General features: G+C 33.2%; 1 protein-coding gene across 1 annotated transcript in view; it reads right to left on the bottom strand.

Annotated features, from left to right (window-relative positions):
• LOC117115184 (dual 3',5'-cyclic-AMP and -GMP phosphodiesterase 11A-like) overlaps positions 1 to 25,156 on the bottom strand; it is a 91,843-nt gene that overhangs the window by 32,169 nt on the left and 34,518 nt on the right. The window contains exons 6-8 of the mRNA XM_033258892.1: positions 17,927 to 18,173; positions 7,435 to 7,502; positions 6,974 to 7,117 (exon numbers count right to left, since the gene is read on the bottom strand). Of these exons, the coding sequence (XP_033114783.1) occupies positions 6,974 to 7,117; positions 7,435 to 7,502; positions 17,927 to 18,173 (459 nt within the window). The remainder of the gene's footprint in view (positions 1 to 6,973; positions 7,118 to 7,434; positions 7,503 to 17,926; positions 18,174 to 25,156) is intronic.

Below are 25,156 nucleotides of genomic sequence, written 5' to 3'. Positions count from 1 at the left end.
CTATCTTTGCCTGTCTCCATTAAGACTGACCTAATAGCTTAGGCCACCAAGACAGGGATCTCGCACTAAGACGATTCGCTTCATTTCCAAGCATCAACATCCTCGTTTTCCATGCTGCAACGTTCCATTAACCTGACACCGAAAATGGACCAGTTATATTTAAGTGTGATTTATGAGGTTCTCTTCTGATCTTCGTGATTCACGTTGGTTCATTTCTAACTCATCTGATGCTTAACTCTCATAATGGTAATCAATTGTTTACGGAATTCTATTAACGTACGTACAGTATAGAATCTACATCTGATTAGCCACAATTATCAAACGATGGCAGTATAATCATGGAGAAAATATATATTTTCTCGATGGTACAATCAAAAGTGTCATTTCTGATCCATGGAATGGTCATCTTTTGCATGATCACCACTATGTTCTTGTAACACATTAAATTTTATATACATTTTGGTAAGCTACAAGAACATGACAGCAGCGAAAGTAAAGAGGGCTTGCATAACAATTTTTGAGCTACAGCTACACAACAATAAGGAAAGGAATCCCTCTGGTAAGAGTGCAAGGGGGCATGGTTAGGTGTCATTAAAAATCCTCCGTCAGAGGGGGTCCAGGGGGCAACGCACACACAACCTATGACAATTTTATTTGAAAGTCTTATTTATTTGATTTTAGTATCTACTATGTAACAATATTTTATTATTTTTATCCCAAATTCAATTTTTTCTTACTGACAGAAAGTGGGGAGAGGGGGGCAGTTTTCCTAAACAAGCAGGAATTGGCCTTCCAACTCCTTCCCCCTACCATAGTCACTGCCACCATCCCTGGGAAGATATTTTGGGATGGAGATGTAGTTTAGCTTTCCAACATCAAAATGCTAGCACTCTTCTCACAGCAAAGAATGACATGTATCAATCAACTCATATTCAACACGAAGCCTCAGTGGCCCAGTTGGTTAAGGTGTCTGCATATAAAACAGGAGAGAAATTACATCCCCTCTACAAATACAGCCATCAAATAAACATGAGAGAATCTTTTACGAGTATTCATACTAATATTATCTCTCCATCTTGCATGCATATTGTTTAAATGTCAACCCATAATGATTCTCATGTTTATTGGTTTGGCATATAAATAATATCTCACTCCATCTTGCATGCATATTAAACACAGAATATACTCATTTTACCAGCCACAACTTTGACAATCAAAAACTTATTTTTCGCATTTGTTGTGATTCTTTATTTATTTATTTTATTTATTTTTTTTTTTGGGGGGGGGGGGGGGGAGTGGTTAGAAAGGGGAAATTTGTATTCTATTTCTGTTTGGAGATGTATTGTCTCATGCAATACACCAAACAATATCATAAAAATCATTTTTGAAATTAACTTGCTCATTTTGAACTAACATAAAACCTATCAACTTGAACATAGAAATTGTGTATTTTTAAACTTTTTACCCATAATTTTACAAACAAAAATGTCACTGTAAGTGTTTCATTATTATAGAATCAGGGAAATTCTTAGATTTAACAATTTCTATGCTCAAATTAATCCTTTGTATGATACTGCAAAATGAGCAAGTGAATTTCAAAATGATTTTGTATGATTGTCATTTTCAGGAGACAATACGTCTTTAAATGAGAATTGTTAATAAATCTGCCATTTTAAATCATTATTATTATTTTTGTTAACCACTCCATTGAGTGAAAACATTCAGCAATCAATCGATATTGAGGATTTTACTTAATCTTTATTAAAGTTTTTAAAACAATAAAAAAAATAAATATTTTAAATAATAAATAAATCCTGAGAAATGACAAGGCCACTATGATTGTTTGTGCAGTTGACAAAGTTTGTTTGTGGCGTATTTGGAAATGTACTGTAGTTATCACATGATCTCACTAGCACTGTATCTACAACAACATGACTGCTCTTCTTTTTCCTCTGGGGTGATATCACCAACCTAGTTAACTAGTCAAAGTCAATTGCCCGAGTTAAGACCACGTGGCTTTATAATACTGCCACAATAATGGTGCATGCTTTATGTCTGTCGCTTAATTGATAACAAATAATATAAATTAATAAGCCAATCGCGACATCATCATTGTTAACTCTCAATGTTAAAAAAAAGTTTTCATTATTATTATTTTCCCATCCCAACCGTGCACTAATTTTCATTAGTACATGGTTTCCTTGATTTTTTTTTTGGTTCATGTCCCAAAGGCCAATTCAACTTGTATGTATCGGTATATTGTGCACTGCCATGAAATGTAGGCTAGTGTTTTTACACAGCACTTCAAAGCCTGTCTGCAGGAAGAGAGGACTGACACTCGTCCAATAGTCGTTTGTTGACAAGTGGTAATTGAAGAAATGACTTTCTCAAAAAAAGGTTGCTTAGAACCTGAAGAAAATTACTTCAAATTCAATATTATGTATAAAAAATTAAAGAATTCCTTGAATCAATGTACTGTATTCCAATAAACTAAAGGAACTGAACATTTTAATAGGAATATTCTAGACCTATTTTATAGACTCAAGGAACAAATTTAGAGGCAGGAGGTAGCTGAGGCCTAGATCGTAGCCTAGCCTAGATGAATCATCACAAGATTTTACCTGAATGCATCTCAAAAAAAGTGATTGCAGTATTTTCTGAAATGCTTTAAGAAATATTTAATTTAATCAAAATAGTAAATTCACGATAAGTTCTTTAAACACAATCAAATATTTATTCATTATCCATACTGTGTAACGTCAACTGCCGTGTGTATAGGGCGTATGTCCTGCAGCAACAATCGGCATATGCACAGCTAAATGTAGTACGCACACAGATACACTGATCATATCACTATAGCAACCGATGATCGACTGCTACCATTTGATTATCAAACTAAATTAAAAGATAGCAATTGACTTTATAAAGCAATTAGTATAGTGCATATTTATACACTACGTCATGAAAGCAGATTAATGCATTCAAAAATTCCTTTGTGCATTAATTTAACCATTGTATGATAATTTTCACTAGTGTATGATACTCCACTAATTGCTTATTAATAAATGATAATGGCACCTAATAAAGTCCTGTTGATTGATTGATTATTGGTATTAAACCAACACCTTTTATATCATGTCAAACTTCATAACAATCAACAAAGGTTTGGTGGTGAATCAAAGGTCCTGTAGTGATTGAAATTTTTTTCATGTGTCCGATATCATATCATAACCGCATCCTTAATTCAAGTATATTTGTGTAAATGAAAAAAAAAAATTCCCATCAAGATTCGAACCCAGGTTCTTCTGCCAATTTTTCTGACAACCTAACCAATAAACCAGAGGCAATTTGATTGAAAGCAATTTTCTTCCCACAAAATACAAGTACAGTGAAATGAAGCAGTTAAAACTAAAAGCATATTTACAATATAAGAAATTACTGTAACTGATATGTCCTCATCTTCATTATCAAAACTGACAGACATCTAAGAAAATAATACTTTACATAAATAATGACATGAAGATATGAAATTTAAACCACCTATTTATCAACCTGAAATATACTGTATATTTCGTTTCTACACTGTAGACTCTTTTTTTAGATCATTATGTTTATTTTACTCTCCTTAGAGGAAAGCGACTTGACGTACAAACCACTCTTACGAATAAATTAAAATTTTACCATGCTGAAGCCCATAGAAACAATAAATTTATACTTACAGAATGAATACTTTTAAGATGGATCTTAGCTCAGGTCTATGAAGTCAAGCAGCCTTATTGTAATTTCTAGTCATAATTTCACATAAACTTCAGAAAAATTTACATGAATGTATAACTGATAATTACCAATAATATTCATTACCATAAATTAAATATGCACATAAATAAATTCTTCAATATATTCATCACCATTCTCATCAATTGGTTCTAAACCTCATTTCAATCTAAATAGCATCATGAATAAGGTATATCCTTTGAAAATCAATGAAAGGAAAATGTAGAGGAATCAGAATGGGAGTGGAATTACTGGGAAGATCTGCGACATGAGCTATTAACCTCATTTTATCAGAAAGAACGATTTTTACAGCCAGTGGCTAATAAATGACTCGCAACAAAGGGTTGTATAGCTTAATGATTGACTAGAGACTATCTGGCTCTCTCACTTGTGAATCCTTATAACTGCCATTAGTTAGAAATACAGAGATATTTGTAAAAGTGGTATTGAGTTTGGGCTGAATAATTCTTCTAAGAATATGAGGAAATTCCTTTGGTATACAATGCAAATTCACACATTGTCATAAGGATATAATATTTTTGACTTTACTGTAGTTCCTCTGGTTTATTAAGCAACCCCCCCCCCCAACCAAACAAACACAAAATTGTGCCAATTTTGGCGGTATGGGCTTATAAAACGGGAATCCTCTTTTCAATCACTACACTTTTTTATCACTACACGCCTATAATTCAAAGATATGACATTTGTTTAGAGTATTTGCAAAAGTCAGCTAAAAAACTACCCATTCAAATTATACCTGGGGTTTTTGACCAAGGAATGGCTGTATATGAAATTGGGCATAGAGGGGGATGAAAGGGTGCCGAGAAAAGGGGGATGGGGGCTTATAACTGAGGTGGGCATATACCTAAAGAACTACAGTACTGTACTCTACTTCAAGCCATGGAACAAGACACCTATAAGGACTTTCGCACAATACGCTGACCACTGGATAAAGCACATGCAACACGGACTCCATGTTCCCTGGGGACAATTTAATTATATTCAAAACTACCAGGTATACTGTACCTTCTTGGTTGGAGAGAAAAACAGTTCCTTGCCCATGGACACAAGAACAAATGCATAGCCAGGGATTGGATTTCAACCCAAAGGCTATAAGAAGCTGAACCACAAAACCAGTGCCGAAGCATTTATTTACTGTATTATGAGTGCAACTTAAATTGTTAAATGCAAGTTTACTATTTGCCAAATAGGTAGCATATAAGATTGAATATTATATGTTCATATTTAGAAATATGTTACAATGTCATCATGTGAAAAATGTCATATGTACATTACAATCGTTTTCTAGATGATAGGAAGTAGCATAGCTATAAGTGGATTAGGTGCCCATGTCTCCTCCCCTCCCCTTCTCAGGCTCCTCCCCCACTTAAGATGGAGGCAAGGCCTGTTCGATTTTATATGACCCTTTTACATTGCGAGCGGCTAATATTCTGTCTCTTATAAGAAAGTTACCACACACATATGACCATCTCCTTTTGTATCATACCCTTTTGCAAATCACCTGCCCTACAGTTTATTTTAAATTAGACCCTACAAATTAGACCCTCATATGTATACAGTATCACAATTGCTTGTATCACTGTTATTTTTATATATTTATGTCAAAATTATCGATGAACCTAATGCATATATTATATGCATATTCATTATGCAAATTAATTTATTTATGCAGACATTTCTCTGAAAATTACTTCATCATTCTTATGCAAATCATGGATGGTATATAATGAAATACAAACATTTTTAACAATACATTTTCAAAGGCACAGAAATTATACAAAGGGAATAAATATGTAAAATCTGTGATGAGCATAGATCATGTGTATTCGCTCCATTTAGACAAGGTATCAGTTTGCATGGGAAAAATCAAAGGTTATGTATTATTTTCATTGAGTTTAAATGTGGCATACAATAAAGTACCCCCTAGAGAGTAGATCAGAATTGCACATTAATCATGTATTTATATTGACCCTGTAGAATCTAATGACAATAGAACATATCTAAATGCTATGGCACGTTCAGATTGTATGGGGAAACGTACCTAAAAAGTGAATTGTCTTCCTCTACTTTGTTCATATTATATCGACCATGTCCTTTGGTATTATACTAAAGTATGTTGTCATGGTTGCACAATATGTGGTTTCTTCTTTACTCAAAAATGATGGTTCACACTCAAACTTTAAACAGAGTTTACTTGTTCATCTACTTGCTACCAGTTCTATGTCAACACCACAAATTGTAATGATAATAGTGGCATTTCATATTGATAGCAAGTTTATTTGGCTCTAAGTTTGAAGATGATACACCGAGTTACTCAGTAATAAGCCTACCCCCCCACCCCCCTACTTTACGCCAATTTCATGTACAGCCTTTCCGGAAATATGGCATAAGCCCTGGGTATTATTTGAATGAATAGCTACAGTAGGCTGACTTTTATAAATACTCTGAAAATAATCAGCAGTGATAAACAATTCTTTTCGATTGAAAAGAAGGTTCCCTGGGTATAAGCCCACCCCCAAAATCAGAACAATTTTGTGTTAGAGGAAGAGGGTGGCTTATACCTGAGGAACTATGGTATTCAAAAACACATTTTATATTTAGATTTTAATCTGCATAACAGTTACAGGGGTGGATTCAAAGATGTCCCAATGGTGGGAGGGGGAGGGGGGAACTGAAATAAGGAGACAAAAGTGGGATAAAACAAACTTTTTCTTTTCTAGATGCCGAAAGTTAGTTTTGGGCGATCAATTAATATTCTTTTTGTTTTTTTTTCTTTTCATTGTTTTTTACTTTCGTTTTTTACCCCCTGCCCACAAATATACCCCTGAATTAGGTATATATATATATTGAGGTATATATTGAATATATACCTCAATATAAGGAATAAATAAAAATTGTATGAAAACAATTCTGAAAAAAAAGATGACCTATGGAGCTCTTTTCCCTATAATGTCATAAAGACATTTCCCAGGCAATAAGAGTCGGAAATAAAATGCACGATAATGGGTCTTTCTGATAAACCCCGCATGGTGGATATTTTTGTAGATATTTTTTTTCCCCCCAAAAAAAAAAAAAATTGGTTTGAAAATGAACACAAACACATGTGATTATGAACCTGTTCTGATTGGCCCCTCCCCATTTCCCCTCCCCCCCTAGGATTTAAACCAAAGCAACTCACCTTAAGTGATTCTACCTCTTGTTGTGTGGCAGAGGCATGGTATGACAGTACTTCCAATGCTACTTTTTGTGTTGCCATTGCTTTCGACACTTCATTAAACATAAGGGTGTTGTTAATTCCTAGACCACAGAATAAAGTGAAGGCCTAAAAAATACAAACAATATTTTGTAGAAATAATGTTTAGAAGCCATTCCGGGTTTGGGCATTTTAATGGCGTATTTTGATGTGTCTTTACACATTCTATTTTTTAAAAAACATTAAATCAATAGATGCATTTGTAGTGACTCCAAATGATTAACTCTTTCACATAAATACCTATGATAGGAGTTTAATATCATTTATTCACAACCCTTCAAATCTAAATATTTCCACTTTCTTCCACAATAAAGATTCACACACAATTCTTGCTCTTTATTCAAATTCGATTACATTTACAATCAACAAATTTATTCTATACTTGCCTCAAACAAACGCTCATCATGTTCGTCAAAGGGAAACCCGTCGGCTCTGTTCAGGATCTGAGCGACACCTAGAGATCAATGAAGAAAAGAAACCGAAAAAGGATTGAATAAATTTGTCAACACGTAATTGAAAACCATCTCAAAATGTGTGAAATATATCAGGCACAAGGCAGAAAACATTCAGGCTGATAATGTACATTTTTTAATGGCGACAAAACTAATTTTGAAAGAGAGCACCTGTGTTTAATCATTTAAGGTTTTATCATTGAAAGGTATCACAACTTTTTTATGTCATTCATTATGGGATCATTTCGTGAATAATGCCAACTGCATTAGCAATTAATTTTATAAATTTTTGAGCAGATTAATCCGATTTAATTTGCATGGCTGTTATGCATCTGTATGAAAGTAGTGTAGTCATGTAAAAGCCCCGTGTCCATAAAATCACTGTAGCATTTTGTTGTGATTAAAATTAGTTATAACGTGCTGTCCCGACACAATTTGAAAGGCTCCCCAATCCGACCGATTCGGGCAACGATTCTTCTCTGACAGACAAGGGAAGCTGAACCACGCTTAATATTACCCTTTTGGGGATAGTTTGGGATAGTTTCAATCGGTTTACGTCATCCTCTTTTCAAATATCAATTTGATTTTGCAGACTTGGCAAATTTTGTATACAGTCAAACTATTCCATTGACAAGGGCGTTTAAAGACAAATGAGATGCAAACATAGTGCCTGTATTCCCAGTGGCGGAATTTCAGTAAATACTCGCAACATGTGTAATATGGATAAGGCCCTCTCAAGCTAGGCCTAGTTCAAGGTCAAGTGAAACAATTCCTTTGACCAAAGGTTTTATGGGCCTGATCACCATTTGAAATGTTTTAATATCTTTACCTAGCATTCCCGACAGAAAGCCGGCGACAACGATGTGTGTAGCAATTTTATGGAAACTATGCATACGTCACTGACACAATATCGAGAACGATAGCACTCCAGAGACTGACTTTTGATGTATTTTATTGCAAGCTTTACTGACAGTCGATGCCAGATTGACATCAGGTGTTATTGTGTCATTTCTGTTTGTACTAGTCTTGTGCAATTTTCTCATCCTTGTCTACGTTATTACAGGATACCGTACATCCCACAGCTGACATGAATTTTTTAAAGGTCACCTTTATGTAATATGCTAATTGTCTCATCAAATGGATTCATCTATGCTTTAAATCAACATTTATTCACTGAAGTTCATCTCTCATTCCCAAACCTATATACATTCATATTATTCAATTACTATTCAACAATAACAAAGAACTGAAGGTTAAACTAATGCATTCTTCGAACATTAGAGATTTATAATTAGATTCATGAGAACAGTATATAACACTTCTCCCTGCTCTCGGGCACTGTTCTAAATTTTGATGTTCAATTTTGAGTTCTTATAATCATGAAGACGTAAAGTTGTTTTTACCAAATGATTTTTTTTTTATTTAAAAATTGAAAGTGTACCCCCTCCTAGATGTTAGAATTACAGTTGAACTTGCCTAAGTCAAATCCAAAATGCCATGGAAAATTTTTCGACTTAGATAAAATTCAACTTACAGATAGTTAATTAATGGTAAACACAACAATTTGGCATGTAAAGATAAGTTCGATTTAGAAACTATTCAAGTTAGGCAAAATCGACTTAGGTAGTTTAACCTATTACCATTTCTTTAAAATTTATTTTAAAATCAAGAAACCTAATGCATTATGTTCCAACCCTGATGCTTTAGTCTCTGGTGAGTTATTCAATCATGGATTTATCTTTTTTTATTTCTCATTTTAAGTGTGCACAATACAGAATTACTACAACAGCTTTCTTAATTCATTACAGCCAATGGCAAGGTATGTAGCCACGCAGTATGGCGGGGGAAACCACAGCCCTTACATCAGCTTAGGGTTTGAGGTCCTACTTGTCCAGAGTTCGGTAGAGCTAAGAAATATTCATTAGATTCATGGAAAGAGCACATTCTGCTGAATGTACGCTTTTGCCACTCTGGGCTCGGGGTTTTACATTTCTATAATAATATATATGGAACAGCAAGTTTGCACCTTGCTGATAAGATTTTCACAAGTTTTTGGAGCGTGGTAGTGTAGAACAAGCGCATGCAAACAGGGTCCCTAAATACAAGTGGTAGCATTACTCAAATTAGTGTTATAATTGTTAATATAGGAAAATACATCGCATCGTTTCTAAACAGGAAGTTGTTTCTGAATGCAAAAGCCATATGAATATATAATATTTCAAAACCCCAAATTCCTCTTTAAAGAAGCCAAGATTACCTCTTCATTGGCTGCTAAACTGTAGTTTACAATTACCACACCTGTTTGCATTCAGCAATATGCTGCAAGCTAATACAGGTGAATCCCCTTACCTCTACCTTTACAGCAAGTCTGACTCGACTGTGAATACAGATTACACTGTTTTAAGCCCTGTCCAGACTACATGCCTAAATATGGTCATGATGACATATATATATATATATATATATATATATATATATTACCATTTTGGTTTTTTGAGAACTAATAAAATATCGATGCATCTTTCTGGTTCTCCCGATCGCCATGTCACGGTTTTACGTTCGCGAAGTGGTCGGATTTTGGTTTAAAACATTTTATGTTTTAAATAATAACATTAGATTCAGAAATTGTGTATACTTTCTGAAATTTGACCATGATTGGAGCAGTACTGGCTGAACTGTGTCGATTTTCTCCTACTACCAAGGTCTTGTTTACTCATATTGTGAAGGCCGTTTAGGCAGCATGCAGGCAATTAGCAATCAATCATCCAACCCACCAGTGACCGTTCTTCTAAGGGGAAGAATTTCATCATGAACATACAAATATATCTCAATAATATTACCTTAATACTATTGACAATATTAAATCTATTTGTAGTTCCTCATTAAATTAAATTGAATATTGTACATAGAGTTTCTGCTTTTTACATACAAGATGCACCCATAATTATTATTAATTTTTGATTAGTTGACTAAAAACCATGGGGTTCACTGATAAGATAGTATGTTCATCTTCAAGAATTTTTTTTTTTATTCCTGAAGATGAACACATGAAATTTAAAATATTGAATGTCGGTCGCATCGCCTTTTTTGAAGTTTGTTTCATACTGTCTTCTGGCTGCTCAATCTTATTCTCAGCAACCATTATAGATCTTCATTACAAGTGATTGCAAGTCTTTGAAAAACTCCTAAAGACAGATTGAATATTCCAGAGCCTTCATTTAGAATGATAATATATTAAATCTTGTTACCTTAAAAAAAAAATCATGTGCGTGCTTGGCAAAGTATGTTTGCCTATAATATCAGGGACCTATGGTGTATTTCCTGTTATACCTGGATTTTTCTAATGACTACAGAAAGCATCCAACTCCCTTTCCAGCAATACAGTTCCATTAGCATAGATATCAGGCAAAGATCAAATGAAACATCCTCCCCCCCACACCCCACCAAAAAAAAATGTTTGTATCATGATACCAATACAGCTAAAATCAAGGTGCTATAAAGTGTATTTAAACAGCTTTATACAGTTCTAGTATACTGTAAGTCACTGTTTGAAGTTAAGAACAACGCCATAGTTTTACCATAGACTTATACATTATGCAAGCTTTTCAAAGATTAAATAAAATTATTACTAATTTTTTTTTAAGTAGTACCATTAATATAATCTAACAATAGCATAAAATAAAAAAAGGGTTTTTTTTTTTTTTTTATCTCATATGAAGCTGTGTTAAAAGTACATCAAACTATCCAATCAAACAATGAGAAACACTTACTGAGAACATTCAGCTACCATTTAACACAATTATTGCATCCTAAAGTGGTTTTTGGAGCACATTATAGCACTAGCATGATCATTTCCACATATAACTACAAACCGAAATAGGTCAAACATCAATTCTACATGATTAGTGATTTATTCACTAATTGCCGCTGTTTTCAACATTCTATAGCGACCCATATTCGTAGACAGTAGTTAAGCTTTCCTAGCGTTGAAATAACTAGTTTAAACTTGTTCTAACTCTTTAGAAGCATATCCAAATAAAAAAATTAAATTGCTTGGAAACAAGCAAAATAATAGGCATTGACATTCCTTTTATTGATAAAGTAATCAGAGATGTTACCGTCACTATGGGAGAGGGATATTTTCACACGATATTTGCTTATACTAAGATATGATTCGCTTAAAAGGCTCTGGACTAGCGGTGCACATGCACATACCAAGAGATGATCTATATGCAACTCTTACTATCTATTAAATACTTGAACTGCAACAACATCAGATTTTGCAACCTTATGAAAACGAATACGTCGTTCTTGTTATCGTCATTCATGTCTAAAGTATTATTGACAATATGCTTTACGAGCTGAACATGATCCTTGATTCATGCAAAAGGCATGAACTGACTACGTTGTAATAGATATGCTACTACTATATGGGAAGAGTTGTCAAAAAACCGATGATGTATCCGTATTTGTTCTTGCTTTAGTAAGCTTGGTTATAAATTTTTCTTTTTTCTGGTTACCCATGGAATGTGGGGATATTGTTCTTCCATGGGGTACAGATAACAAACACTAAAATTTCATACAAAACAAAATAAAATGAAAATAAAAATTGTATGTGGAATTAAGTACAAGAAGCAAATTTATTAAACTAAATCTTTGAAAGATTGTGAATGTATATAATAGTGCTTCAAATATTTGATACAGTTGGTTAATCCAAATTCGACGGAATGATATTTAAAAGTTCTTTACAAAATTCAGCTTGCGAAAACTCCCTATTGTTTTGAGAGCAGATTTCATCTGAATTAAATTTAGTGGCATTACATAATGAAGTGTTTTGATAGATACCCTTTTCTAATTTTGTTTATATTAATCAGTGTTTTTTTTTTCTATTAAAAAAAATGTATATTTTAGATTGAGGACTGTCATTGCCATTACCTTTTTCATATTTGTATATTGACCACTATATTTTTCCCATATGAGTACTACTGTAACTATTTCATTCCCATCATACAGTATCTACAATATCATAATATGAATTTTTTTTTCTTTTTTTGTCAAAACAAAAATAATTTAATTCAATAATGTGTAGGTCTAATGATAACAATATATTTTCAAAATCAAATTTATGATTTGGGAAAATTAGCAATATACAAAAAAAATCATATTCTGCTTAATTGGTAATATTACTACAAATTTTATGTTTCCCAGAAGCAACTTCAAATAAACCACAAAAATGTCAGTTTTAATGGCAGAACTATTACTATGATGGATGGAAACCTGACAAAAATAATATTCTGACATTGGAATTATATTATATACTTTTATTTATATATGGACCATATTTTTTTGTGCATGAATCATCCAAGTACTGGTCTTTTAGGATATTAAGCATATAAATCACAACTTTGCTACAATAAACCAATTCTTACAGTACATATCTGAATGAAAACACAATTACAATAAATCATGATGACATTTTCAAATTATACTTGCAATGAATCTCTGCATAAATTTCAAATTAATTGGAAAAAGTAAATAACATTATTTTTTCCCATCAGAGACATTATAGTGATTTATTATCATATATTCTGATTGTCTGTGTCGTGTAATAAATATTTAAAATAAAAGCAGTTGATGCGGTTGGCGCATCAGTTATGACTCAAGACTCTCAACCTTGCAGTCGGGGGTTCGAAACCCCGCTGAGCAAGTCGCTTGTGTTCTTAGGCACGTCACTTTATCTACATTTGTCTCTCTCAACCCAGGATTATAAATGGGTACCGGCATATGCTAGGAAGGTATAAAACATACTGCTGTGCTGGAGGAATGGCAAATCCCCCATAGACTTGTCTGGCCCAAATGGCAAGGAAAGAGAGACAGGCACTCCGTCATGTGAGTTCAGAGAGCTTCAAAAATTAAATTCAGTATTTGAACTGCTATATATTAAAAATTAAAACGAAAAAATATTTTCCAAGGCTTACATACAGTACCGTTCTAATATATGTGGTGGTGACAAGGGGAAACAGTCGGAAGTCGCTTTGGCCGTTTTGAAATATAGGCCAAAACAATGGGAGAGTTCAATATTTTCACAAATCAAGTTTTCAACAGAATCATGTTTTAAAGCCAGTCATGTTGTGTTTAGTACCATTTTATAAGCACGACTATGGTTGGTCAATCCATTGTTATAACTTTTATTTTCATTAATTAAAACCAGGCTTTTCATTTTGATTTGATTATTTCGTCATTTTATTACTCATTGTGTATGCTCTGTGCGAGCGCAAACGCTTCCGCCTTCATTTTCATACAATTTTCGGTTTAATAATAATTTAAAATTAAATATAGTACTAAGTATGGCTTAAAATAATTATTGAATGTGTATTTTGAACAAATTAATTCGAACTATTTAGTTTACCATGAAAACAAAATCTTCTTTCTGTGTGTTGAAATTTTGATCAGATTTCACAGGCATGCTACTACTACTACTACATACTTTATTGATATCGCATCTTCACAAGACTTGGCAAAAGTATTGGAAATATTATAAACAACAAATTTGCCAAATATCAGCAGATTTGGAATAAGTCCCCAATGCTAAGGAGTAAAGTAAGTTACCCCAAACCGGGAGTTGGCTAGGCCAGAAGCGCATCTGGTTTAAACAAAGACGATGTTTATCATTTTTCTTGCTTGCACATTTTGCAAACAGGACCCCAAATTTTGATATCAAAATAATCATAACTTTGTAATATACTTATCGGATAAGATTGATTTTTCCACTATCATAAAGCTTAGAATGCATCTTTTTACAAGATATTATAATAACTCCAAACATCCGACATCCGACTGTTTCCCCTTGTCACCGCCACATAATCTTTTGACTCTAATTTATTATCAAATATTTTGAATCCAAGAAAAAGGTATATTAAGGACTCATGAGGCATGTATGTTCAAAGTTGTCCTAACAGTTTCAAGTTAATAATATTTTATGTTATAATTATAAATATTATTATTATTATTACCACTACTTTCACTTCATTATCATTCATGCCTTCAGCATTCCCACTATTGAACTGGATTAATTCGATGTCAAGTACAGTAAAACCCACAAATTGTCAGCGATGCTGATTGGTCGGTCGAATCGGGGAGCCTTACTGATTGCGTCAGAGCTGCTACGCAGTACAGCACCAAAAACAGGAAACCAGGTTTAGAATGTCTCATCCAAAAAATGGTGTGCTTTTACTCGTATTTCAGCCCATTTTGGCTAAAACATGTCAAGGAGAGCAGAGAATGGAATTGAACTGGGGAACAAACAACATATCTCCACGGTTCAGAGCACACACAGTGACTGCCGCCAGTCTAGTCAACTGAGTTATAGTAAATACCAACGGTATTGCCATGGATTATCATTACCATCACTACTTTAGGTATAGTTTGCTGAAGAGGGACAGGGATCTAAGCTTGAAAGAAATCTTACTGTAAGCTGCAATCACACTTTTTATGGTAAACTACCAAGAAGCTGGTTTATAGTTTTAGCATAATTAGTCGAGTGTAAACAGCCACAGAAAACTTACCTAGATGAGCGATTAGTTTAATAGTCTAGCAGCTAGATATGGTTTACGTGTACATACTCTGCGATTTATATAGACATATTTTTTCATGCTCCTGATACCTTTGGTCATCCGATTTGGCCATGTAGCAATCGTAAAATTGGGTCCCCAGTTCCAAAATGGCTGTTTTTTATGCAAAAGTATTCATTTTTGGGAAAAAATACAAACCCTCTGTATTTTAGTTACTATTGGTGATAGAGAGTTCATTTTGGTGCCAAAATGTTAGGAAGGATCATGTTTCTATTCGCTGTAATAAAACATTTTTCCCAGAATTTACCAGGGAAAAAATGATTACCAAAAAAACATGTTTTTTGCCCAAAAAAACATGTTTTTTATAATTTTCTATTTTTCCAAGCCACCAATTGTTTCCACTTATTCAAAGGTTGCAAATGATAACTAAAGTGACAATAATAAATCACAAAAAATATTTTTTTTAAATTCTAAGAGTTCTGAGTCTGTGTATAAAAAAATAATTGATTTAGCTTCAAAGAAGCCGGTTTTGGTAACATTCTCACAAAATCAGGAGAAATCTGTAAATTTGTTAATATTTATCAGATTGTGTTTAATTTGTTCTCAAATTACTCAGATTACATGCATTTCTATTTGCTTTAATGGAACATTTTCTCCAAAAATAACCAGGAAAATATTTATTAGGTCAAAAAATCTTGTTTTCTGGGCAAAAAACATGATTTTAATAATTTTCTCATTTTCAAGGCCATCGAATGTTGGAATTCACTTAATACTGGCAAATGAGTTAAAGTGACATTAGTATTATCACAAAATTTTTTTATACTTTATCCATACAAATATATTTAATTTTACTTTAGAAACATTGGTTTTGGTAAAATTTTGCAAAAATCAGGAAAACGCTGTAACTCTGTTAGTATTTATTAAGGGAAGTTGAATTTGGTCTCAAGTTACTCAGAATACATGTATTTCTATTTGCTTTAATGGAACAATTTCTGTAAAAATAACCAGGAAAATATTTATTACTAAAAAAAAAAAACATGATTTAATAATTTTCTTATTTTCAAGGCCACCAAATGTTTGCTTCACTAAATACTGGCAAATGAGTTTGAGTGACTTGCATATCTTGTATCTTGTACGAAAAACTCAAGCTACTGCATAATAACCAAAAAGAAATCTTTAACCTGCTCAGCTCATAAATTTAATTTAGAGATCATCAACCTCTTATTAAATCACTAAATCAATAATTAAGTTAATTAATTACCTCTAGAAGCCATCAGGTGGCAAAGAAAAATGTAATTATTCGCTAAGTAGTTCCAAATAATTACTTTAACATGCAATCAATCCGAGATACAGTGTGTGCTTATGAAATGGAAAAAATACATGACGACAGAAAATTTTAAGTACCTTAACTATCTTCAGCTTCGTCAAGATTATCAAATTTTCTGTGACAAAAAACTGTTGTATGACCATAGTCATGATGTGCCTCTATCTATATGGTGATGACAAGATGTCGTCATGACAATATTTAGGTATGCCACATGTTTTTGTCATAAAATTTTATAGTCTGACAGGGTTTTGTTGTCTGCATTACTGTAAGTACAATGATTTATTAAATTCAATTGAATTGCTTAATTTTTGCAAATGTAATACTGCTTTTTACATTTTTTATTTAGAATGAAAAAAACAAATTCAAGCAAATTAACATATTTAACATTTATTCATTCATTATTTTTTTCATCTTGGACTATTAAAATTAGCTGGTAAATCAGTTTACACTCTTATTATTCCTGCAGTAAACTGTAGTCAGTAAAAATGGAAATGATTTTGTCTGTGCAGGGTTCCCAATTCCAGTGGATTGAAGAAGTCATTTCCAAAATATCTGATAGGGTTAGGGTTAGGGTTAGGGGTTTAATGAGTTTTCTTAACACATCCTAACTTTTTTTTGCTGCTCAGGGTGATACCCATCACCAGCTGACTTCCAAGAAGACAATTGATAATACAATTAGTAAAAGCATGTAATAATTAATTTGCGAGAAATGGGTTAGTTTAAGAGAGATTTTTACTTTCTTGAGGAAGTGCTGGAAGCCGTCTCAATTTCCGGAACACTTGTGCTGCTTGCTTATTTCTCAGTGGAAGTTGATTTTTTAAATGAGCAATTTAATTGTTGAGGGTTTTTTTTTTGTCTATAAGGATGTTAAATCAACTTAATCAAATTAATTACATAAATAAAGTTGGGCAAAATAAAAACAGGTTTATAAAGTAATGGTTGAAAAGTACAGTACAAGCAAGAGTCTAAATGAAACAACAGATGCGATGACTTTGTAGTGGATGGAATCAAAGACATGGCTGTAAAAGAAAGGACTCCAGAGACTTGGTTATCAAAGAAGGAACTCAGAAATTTGGTTGTGAAAGGGACTCATTCTAGTTGGTTGTGGAAGAAGGCAGTGAACAACTTTGTTGTGATAGATGGGAACTCAACAACTTGGTTGTGACAGAAGGCACTCAAAGAATTGGTTGTGAATGCAGAGACTCAGAAATGTAGTGAAAAAAGGGACTGGTACTTTGGTAGCTAGGTTAATAATGGAGTGACTGAAAAACTTCACTGTGAAAGAATGAACTCAGGATGGTTGTTTAAAAAGGAGGCTGAGGAACTTAAATGTGAAAGAACTTTACCTATTTTAAAACTCCATTTTCATATAATGGCAAATGCTTCATCACTTACAGAATTTGATGCTCTTAAAAGTCTTGGCGTGAAGAAAAAATTATTTGGAAAAAATTCTGGTTTGGAAGGTGAGCATCTTAACCTCAACCATAACAGCTATATACCTCTATAAACAATGTATAAAAAGTCTTACCGATAATTTTTGTATTATTGTCCCTAATTGGCAAACAGAGGATGGACTTGGTGCGGAATCCAGATGTACGATCGATGTTGAAACGTGTGTCTGTTTCTGCATCGGTCACGTTGACATTCTCTCCTGTCATCGCCACATGTTCTACAATCCCATTGGTCAGTTTGGCATCTCCAGTATAGCATATTGCATTTGAGTGACCATTGCATATGGAATTCGTCATATCAAAAACTTTAGAAAAGGTGACTTTCTGTGAAGTTAGAAAAGAAAACAAAAATCTGATTTTCGAACAAAACATATAGTCAGAGTTCAGCTAAAAAAATTATAATTTACATTCAAGCAAGTCATTACTTTTTCATTCATTATTAGAATGCATAAACAATACTTTTTATCCTCAGTACTGTTTAATACTACAATTACCGCCGCCAAAAAGGTTATGTATTTACTCTCTGTCTTTCTGTCTGTAATAGCAGGACAAAATAAATTTTATGATGAATGGATCATCATAAAATTTAGTTGAATGGTACATATAATTGAAGAAAGACACCATTCAATTTTCAATAAAGGTCAAGGGCCAAGGTCACAGAAATTTAATTTTTTACCCACGAGCATAAAAGAAAATAATGGAATTGCCCCTCATATTCAGGCACCACTCAAGAAAACAACGTACCAGAAAATGACATAATGACAGGCGATTTCATTTCATTATTTTCTTGAGGGTATGCTGCAGCAAGCAAGAAAATAATGTATCTGAATATGATGGTCGATTCCATTGTTTCCTTGAATGTATGCCGTAATACACAGCCTGCATATTGTTGGTAGTGTATTCTGCGTATTGTTGGTAGTGTATTCAGACACAGGGCTAAGATATGCACTCTATGGGGTGACTACTCTAGTTTAGTTTTTAGGTCATCTGCATATTATTTAGCTCAGGTGGTTAAGTACCACACATTTGGCTTGTCTTTCTTTCGTTCTGCACTGTAGCACTCAATGAGAGAACAATTAATCACAATATGTTTTCACCAGTTCTTAGTTTGTGTTCAGTTCACTGTATGTCAAGACCATCATTATTCTTTAAATATGATTTTACTTGGATTACTTTACCTGTGGAATACCTTTGGATTTATGTTAACTACAGTACATGCATATTATCCCCCTGGAATAACAGTCAGTTACATTTTTCAAGATGGCATTAAAGGGAATCAACCTATATTTTATGATATTCATTTTGAATTTTGAACTGCATGAACAATCATTCTCACTGCAGACAAACTGACTGAAAAATTTAAGTTATAAATATCATTCCTGTAATCTCTGCATATGCCCATCGATTGACTATTGGTATTCAGATAACAGAACTGCCTCTAGTATTAATAAGTCTGTAAATTATAAATTGATTTTTTTTTTTGTTCTAGATTTTACCATAGGCAGTAGTTACATTTGAAAAAAACAGAATAATAATTTTGCACTAAATCAAATAAAAATGCTTTTTAATTGGTGTGTATTATTAATTGCCTCTAGTATTAATAAATCTATAAATTAAAAACTGAATTGTTTAAGAGTATAGTAATTGTTCAAGATATTACACAGAGTAATAAATTTGCACTAGTATAAAACCAAGAAAATACCTCCATTCAAAATAAAAAACATACTGATAAAGAAAATTTACAATCCTAATCAAATATTGTGCTCAAATAAAACAATAAATATGCTAATAGAAAAACATTATAAAAAATTAGAATCTAAATATTCCAGAAATATGTTTAAAAAAATGGGAAAAACTACCAGCACAATCAGTAAATCAAATGGCTAGTATAATATTAATAAAGGTCACAAGACTGGAAAAAACAATTGTTATTAAAAAACATAAAACTTTTATGGAATACATCACATGATTGAAAATCAATGGCAGACTGACATTTGTGCACTAAAAATGGCAATCTTACACTATATATAAAGCCTGGTTTCCATAAAATCGCTTAAGCTCTGTCCAAATTATAAAATTTTAACTGGCATAACATGTGACATGCTTAAATATGTCATCATGACCATATATAGGAACTACATTGTTGTAGGTCCATTCAGCCCCTGTTATGGACAGACAAGAGTAGCTGGCACCAGTTTATCTGGTAGTTCAAAGACGAGGAGAAACTTAGGGGAGAAGCAAGTTTAACTGTAAGAGCTGTCCACACCATGCGAGCGCTTTTAGACCGTTTCGGTATAAAGTGCTACATAAATCTAACTATATTACACTACATTACTACATTGTATAATTATCTAATTAAGTGTACTATTCTTCATGTTTATTTGTATGGCTAATGAAAATGGCCGAAGCAAATCAAATCACGCTCAAGTAGTTAAAAATCACGGAATCACCTTATTTTGCAACCTAGCGCACCTTCACTTAATCATTGAGCCCCCCCCCCAATCCAAACAGCTCCCACCTACATTTGAAGACTCCTACGCTACTGTCGTGATCTAATTCCAATGTGGCTCACTGTAAGTTGAATATAATATATTTTATCATTTTAATTAGTAATGAAATGTCATAATTTTGAATTTTTTAGGAGATATATTCTCCAAATATTCCTGAGTGTACATAATCACATATTCCATAGCATTACAGTACAAGTTAATAACAACACTAAATTATTATGATATAATAATATTCTTCAATACTGATGTCATTCGATTACTGAACTTCACGGTTCTTAAGACTGAGTGAGATTTGTATGGATTTTCTTTCTGTACTTGCTAAAAGGCAAATAGTCTCTTAAGCATGTCAATTGCTTTTCTTAAATCAATATCATTCATTAAATTGATCCAACATTTTATTGCACATACTAATGGACAGAGATTGTTGAAAGAATCTGGTATAAACAGCAGTAAAGCCTCAATAATTCCTAAGGGATAATTAGTGAGGCAATGAATACATTGTCTGTTTACAATAGTTTCAAATTTACATAATGATTTGATGTGCATGTAATCTCATAATGTCGTCTTACCAGTATCAACGGTTCATGTTATACAAACGATATACTATTATTATGGCAATGGCTATTATTACACCAGTCTTAAATTAATTCTTAATTCTGATTGGATGTTATTGTATGTATGGAATTGCAAAAAGGACAATAACATCCCATTATAATGGCAAATTCATACAAGACTGGTATAGCAACAGCAACAACCTAATATTAGTTTCCAAAAACCAGACGGGCCACTGGTCGTTTCAAATACAAAATACATACTTTAAGTAATGAAATACAAGCCATCGTGCTAAGATTATTTCAACATTTTAATTGGGACCCAATAATGAGTCAAAATGTTGAATCCCAGCATGATGGTGTGAATTTCATTACTTGGATTAGATAGTATAATACATACTTCAAGTATCGAAATGCACGCCATCTTGTCGGGATTCAATATTTCGACATTAATTATGTCATCATCAGGAATGCCTACCAATAATACTTTTTATGCATTTTTCTCAATCATTTGATTTCATGCTTCTTGTTTCCGTGCTGTGTGGGTGTGAGTTTGACTTTGTTTTTGTTCTAAATTTGCTTAAACTACTGTGTATTTGTAAAGATGGTACAACTATACTCACCTTTGGATGTGTTAATGGGATTGATGGTAGATTGGTTGATTGACAAGTGAATGGTTGAGTGAATACAAGGATATTTTAAATTATAGATTGATGTGTTGATCAGAATTTATAGTACATTCTCACATATGAGATGAGGCTTAAAATAGAAAATTACGATCGAAAACTAGGGGGTTGTCTTATACGTGCAACACATACAAAACGCAAATTTACTATTCAAATGAAGCTACGGCGTTTAGTATGAATGAACACAATTTTTAAATGCGGGGAAATATTTTTTTGGAAGATTATTTGGAAGATTAGCACTGCATTTGACTGTTTTTAGCCAGCTGATGCAGTATCAAGACCATAAACAATTTTAAAAATTAGGAATTCTGACGGTAAAACAGTGGTCATCTTATAAGCCAGACATACAAAAATTGTCCAAAAATTTTCTCAAAATTAGAGAGTCATCTGATGGGTGTACGCCTTTACGCAAGAATATACGGTATATTACGATAAAAGAGCTGAAGTAGAGATTGTCAGTTAAATTATTATCCTCCAACATAGTTTAAGTATAACATGCCAAGTTTCATGTTGGCTTTTTCGATTTAGACTAATAGAATATTTATCTACATTTAAAAGGTCAAGTTTACCATAACATTTGTGTGAGCAATAATGGAATGATGTGGATTGAATTCTAAATGTTTTTAACAACGAAAAATTATGACATCAGTGGTGGATCAAAGAATTTGAAATAGAAGGGGACATGGAGAAGCTTTCACACATGGAGGATCTATACCACCTCAGACCTACCATTTGGGGCTGAGGGCAGAACATTTATCATTATGGCACTTTTAGATGGCCAGAAATGGCACTCAATGAATTAAAGTTTCTTTTTATCTCCATTAAAAAAAAATTTCATCCCCACCTTAATCCACCAATATAATATGATATACAGTATGTCCTATAGTCGATGTCAGGAACACATTATGCTCAGTTTCAAGAAATTTAGCCCTTTTGGGTCAGGGTGCTAGATGAAGGACCATATGCCCCCTAACCATAGGCGTTAAGCCACTGTTGATGGATAGTCAGATCGATAGATAAAAGGATGGATAAATGAATTCAAGAATTTACTACAGATGAAAAGATGGATGGATTGAAGAATGAATGGATTAACAGATGGATGGATATGTGTGATTTACTAGATTGATAACATGCTCTAACATAGTTTATGTCCATTCCAAGGTTCATGTTGTCTTTTTGGACTTAGACTAAGAGGATATTTCATATATAGTACATTTAAAAGGTCATGTTTATGGAGTGATGCGGTTTAATATGTGGATTTAAGTATAGTCACAACTGGAAAACATTAAGAGAAATAATAAATAAACGGACAGAGGGACGCACGGATGGACGGAGAGATGAAATGGGTTTGGGTTTATGGGTGGATGGCTGAATTTATGATTTGATAGATGGATGAAATGGATGGATGGATGGATGGAGAGACGGATGGATGGATTGAAGGATGGATGGATTGAAGAATGGATGGATGGATTTATGATTTGATGAATGATGGATGAAATTGATGAATGGATGGACAAGGGCACAGATCAGTTTTGAATGGTGGGGAAAAAGTCTTGAGTCAACACCCACCTCAGCCCCACCATGCTTGCGGCTGCAGAGGTGTGAAAATTTGAGGGAAGTACCTCTAGATGGCCCGAAATGACACTCTTATAGTAAAATTAATTATCATGTACTGTACTATGGATGTAATGTACAGTGCTCTTTCATTAAAACCTGGGTCATTTATGCAGATTATTTCAACAATTTTCATGCATCTTATGACCTATGAAATTACATTGCAGTTTGATGGGGCACGTTATTCGCGGGAGGCGTTTTTTTGAGGGAGGCGTTTATTTTATTGGTGTAAAATGGATAAGTATTATACTCCAATAAGCGCCCCTTAATTTCACTGTAAATGTTGAACTGCAAGACATAATTACTGTCAAAATTATGTTGCTTCCATTAGATTTTACAGTTATTTAGGGGCGTTTATTTGAGAAAAAAATTAACACCTAGGGCGTCTATCTGAATGAGAGGGGTTTACTCAAGGGGAGCGTTTATTCGAAGTTGAGCATTTATTCGAATAAACATGGTATATGGATGAGTGAATGTAATGGGTAAGATTTCTTAACACATTTTTGACGGACTACAATAGAAAGAAGCTGGTGTTTTCAACAGGCCTTTTTTTGTGTTTTTATCCTTGAAAATTATCTGAACTTCATAGACTTTAAAAAACAATTAAATAGACAGACCAACACACGTGATTGTGCTAGGCCTAACACTAAACGTATTCATATTATTTATTTTTATTTCATTTTATTCCTATAGGCACAGCATTTGAACCCAGGATCCTGTTGAAAGGATCTTATCCACCTAAAACTATTCAACCACACTCCACATGTTTTATATCAACAATCTTCAATTCTCAGATTTCTTTTTGAGAAAACACAACAATTTATACTCCCACTAGAGGATTTATGAAGCCCATAAAGTGAGTGGGCTAAGCATTATAAGAATCAGTAGTTGGCATATGGTAATAAAAATGAATTAAACATTTTATCTTTTTCTGAAATACCAATATTTTTTTGGCGGTGGGAGCGCTAACTATCCAAAAATAACATTTTATTTTTTATTGAAATCATCATTATAGTAGCGAGCGACAGGTTTGATAAACAATTAGTTTTAAAAAATTCTTGTCTGAGGCTAGAAGGTGCAGCTTTCTACATCAAGGTTAAATATCATTTTTCATTAACTACACGATTTACTTATCAAATATTACATCTACATATTTATGTTTCAAAGTATTTTACAGATAAATCCAATAGCTGTCGTGGTTGATTGAGCGATCATAACGAAGTGTATGCAAAGAATAATATTAGGTGAAATTTGTAAAGCGCCGCTATCAGCCGTAAGCAGCATTCATGGCGCATCTCTGCAAAACCTTCACAGTTTATTAACAGCTACGAGAAATATACAAGATAGAGTACCGAAGAAATAGATTTATATGCAGTTCCATCAACAATGTCAAATTCCTCCTTATACAAAAATGTTAAGTTCTTGAAGATGCAAATGGCATTGGAAAAGAATTGGCCAACATTAGTCTTGCATGATGACATAATTAATGTCGAAATACTGAATCCCGACACGATGGCGTGTCGGTATATGTATTATACTATCTTATCTGAGATTTCAGTGGACCTTTCGGTTGTTGGTCTTGCATAGACTTTGTATTTGTGCCCTATAGATGCCTAATAATACCAATACCTGACTACAGTATACAGAACAGTGATGGTTAAAATGTATTATATTTTTTTTGTTCAATGGAGATACTTCTGTGTGTTATTAACATTTATTATTTTTTAATTTTGGCCAAAAAAAATTTTGTGTTGGCCACGTTTTGGGAAAATAAAAAAAATGGGAATGTCAGTAGGAAATTTTTTTTTTTTTTAAAACCAAAAATGTGTTTACGCAAAAAGTAGAAAATACACAAATAATACAACAATTTTGGATTTGCATCGCATACCATGCACTAAAATAGGCTAGGCCATGACCCCCTATCCTAGTCCAAGGCTATTCTAGAC

This window comes from Anneissia japonica, unplaced genomic scaffold (genome assembly GCF_011630105.1).
Source record: "Anneissia japonica isolate Jap-2015-1 unplaced genomic scaffold, ASM1163010v1 scaffold6997_len847652_cov182, whole genome shotgun sequence".
Lineage (NCBI taxonomy): Eukaryota > Metazoa > Echinodermata > Crinoidea > Comatulida > Comatulidae > Anneissia > Anneissia japonica.
The sequence above is the reverse complement of the archived record's forward strand: the minus strand, read 5'-3'. Positions and strand labels throughout refer to the sequence as shown.